The sequence below is a fragment of the Nicotiana tomentosiformis genome, chromosome 8, assembly GCF_000390325.3.
Source record: "Nicotiana tomentosiformis chromosome 8, ASM39032v3, whole genome shotgun sequence".
NCBI classification, from domain to species: domain Eukaryota; kingdom Viridiplantae; phylum Streptophyta; class Magnoliopsida; order Solanales; family Solanaceae; genus Nicotiana; species Nicotiana tomentosiformis.
In genome coordinates, this window is record NC_090819.1 from 115,093,345 (window position 1) to 115,095,932 (window position 2,588).

The 2,588-nt window shown below is 34.5% G+C and overlaps 1 protein-coding gene across 1 annotated transcript; it reads left to right on the plus strand.

The window, feature by feature from the left end:
- Positions 1 to 480: 480 nt before the first annotated feature.
- Positions 481 to 2,366, plus strand: LOC104109961 (FCS-Like Zinc finger 1-like). The gene is made up of 2 exons (XM_009619366.4): positions 481 to 1,091; positions 1,844 to 2,366. The coding sequence occupies exons 1-2, from the start codon at positions 700 to 702 to the stop codon at positions 2,028 to 2,030; spliced, it is 579 nt and encodes a 192-aa protein (XP_009617661.1). The 5' UTR covers positions 481 to 699; the 3' UTR covers positions 2,031 to 2,366.
- The last annotated feature ends 222 nt before the right edge of the window (positions 2,367 to 2,588 follow it).

Below are 2,588 nucleotides of genomic sequence, written 5' to 3' on the forward strand. Positions count from 1 at the left end.
CAACGCCTTGAATCTGGTGTTAACTTGCTACAATACGGAGAAAATATATTTTTTGTGGGACGAGTGGACTACAATAGAGTTTTTTGCCTTAAAAATTGGGGGGGGGGGGGGGGGGATTTTTTAGGGTCTGGTAGTTCGCGTTCTGGTGGGGGAAGGAGATGACACGTTTTTTTATATAGGTATGGCGCATATATAGAAGGCGTTATAATATAGCACCTTCTATGTGTGCGTTATACCTCCCGCCAATTTTTAGTTCTAATATAGTGCAGTTATTCACTGCGTTATATCTTAACGAACAAACGTGTCGTTAAGGTATAGTGCGGTGAATAATTGCGCCATATATAAAATTGTATGCATTTATTTTTATTTTTTTTTTACGTATTTGTGTTGTTTGAATCCAAAAATACAAAAATTATGTTTTGGACTCGGCAGGGAGGAAGTGGCTAGATACAAGAAATTCTCAAGCCAATAGATTCACTTGCACAGAATCCTGAATCCCTGCAGTGGTTTACACTTCTACTAGTCTTTTCCCCTTCCATCCCCCCCACCCACAAAATCTTCCCCCTACCCCTCCCACCTCCTACCCCCACCCAACCTTAGACCCCAACAACTTCTTTTATAACCTTACCTATTCTCTACCTCAATTACTCCAAATCCCACTTCTCCCCACAAATCTCCCCTCTTCTCTTCTCTCAAATAATGGACTCACCATCAACAAGAAGAAGGCCATGTTTCATCGAAGAAGATGATGGCCTAGTCTCATTAGCTGAAACAGAAGCTGGATTTTCGGGAATCAACAATAATCAGATCAATCTCAATAATAAGAATTATAACCAATACCCTTTGATTTCAAGACCACTTTATTATACAGTTTCACCTAGAAGAAGAAACAGCTCAAGGAATATCTCTTCTTTTTCTTCTTCTTCTTCATCTTCTTCTTCTAATTCCATGTCCTCTCCAAGATCTGTTGTTACTTCTGCTGGAAAGTACTATGATGGTAGATTTGATGAACCCCAACAACAATATTTTTTGGATGCTTGTTTCCTTTGTAAGAAACGCCTTGCAGTTAACTGTGACATCTTCATGTACAGGTTTGTTTTTTTTTTTTCAAACTTTTAATACAAAATCTTGTTTATTCTTTATATTGGAAAATGGGCCACCTTAAATTTATGTTTTCTTTTATTTTTGCTTTAAAGATTCGATTTTTACTCTAGAAATGGTAATAATAGATGCTAAATTTTTGTGTTCTCTTTATATATGAATATGGGGTTCCTTTACAAATATGTTTTGTTTTATTCCAGCTTTAAAGGTTCGATTTTTACTCGAGAAATGATAGTAATATATGCTAAATTTTTGTTCTCTTTATATATGAATATGAGGTTCCTTTAAATTCATGTTTTCTTTTATTTCAGCTTTATCCCATTTTTACCCAAAAAAAAAGGTATTGTAATATATGCTAATCCTACTAAAACAACAGCTTTAATCATGCCTCTCAGTCCCTAACAAGTTGAGTCAGCTATATGAATCCTAACTAATCATGCTACTTCTACCTGTTTCCACTAAAAAGGAAGATTGTTTTTTTTGGGTTCCCTTTTTTGGGTGAAAAGGGGCTGCTTTAAATATAAATAATTTCTTCATATTCTAATATGCAAGATCTAACTATTTATTTAAGAAATAGGGCATTGACTGTTTTACCAGATTGATATATATGTGTGTATATGTATGTATGTATTGTATGTATTACTCTTAAGAGCAGAGTATTGGTTGCTGGGATTTGATTGCTATATATAAAAGTTGATGGGGTGTCAGAATTCTGATTGTGCTTGTGATTTGTGTATTGCAGAGGGGACACTCCATTTTGTAGTGAAGAGTGTAGACAACAACAGATAGAGATGGATGAAGCTAAAGAGAAAAAATGGAACATTTCTTCCATTAAAGCCATGAGAAAAAAGGACCAGAGTAAATCCACTTCCCCCAACAAAACTTCAGAAGATTACCCTTTCAGACCTGGAACTGTTGCTGCTGCTTGAGCTAATGAAAATGAATCTATAACAATTATCTATAAATAGCAAAGAAATATTAATATTAAAAAAAAAAAAAAAAAGGAGTCCATATGAGGAAGGAGATGGAGAAGAAAGAATATACAGAAGAGTTTTCTTTTTTATTTTATTTTATTAAGTTTTGGTTTATGAAAAGTAAATGTTGAAAGTGGAGAGGAGGCTTTGTTTTGGCTAGTAATGCTCTCTGAAAAAGTGGAAAAGTGTGATGACTCTTTTTTTGGGTTTTTTGGTGCCCCTTTTGGGGTTTCTCTTGGGTTTTTCATTGTGGAATGAGAAGCAATAACAAGGAAAGTTCTCCTTTCACTATTGGTTGTGTCTACTTCTCCATTTTTTCTTCAATCTTTTTTGGTTGATATATTATTTGTGTTTCTGTTTTGAAACTGATGTGTGCATCCTTTTGAACATGGGTAGAAATTTTGCAAAGGCAAAAAAAAGCCTTCCTGCTAAGCTTGCATTATATGATGCTTTTAGCTTTGAAGTTTAACCAAAAGAGAGGATCTATTCAATATGTTGAATGATTTGAACTAG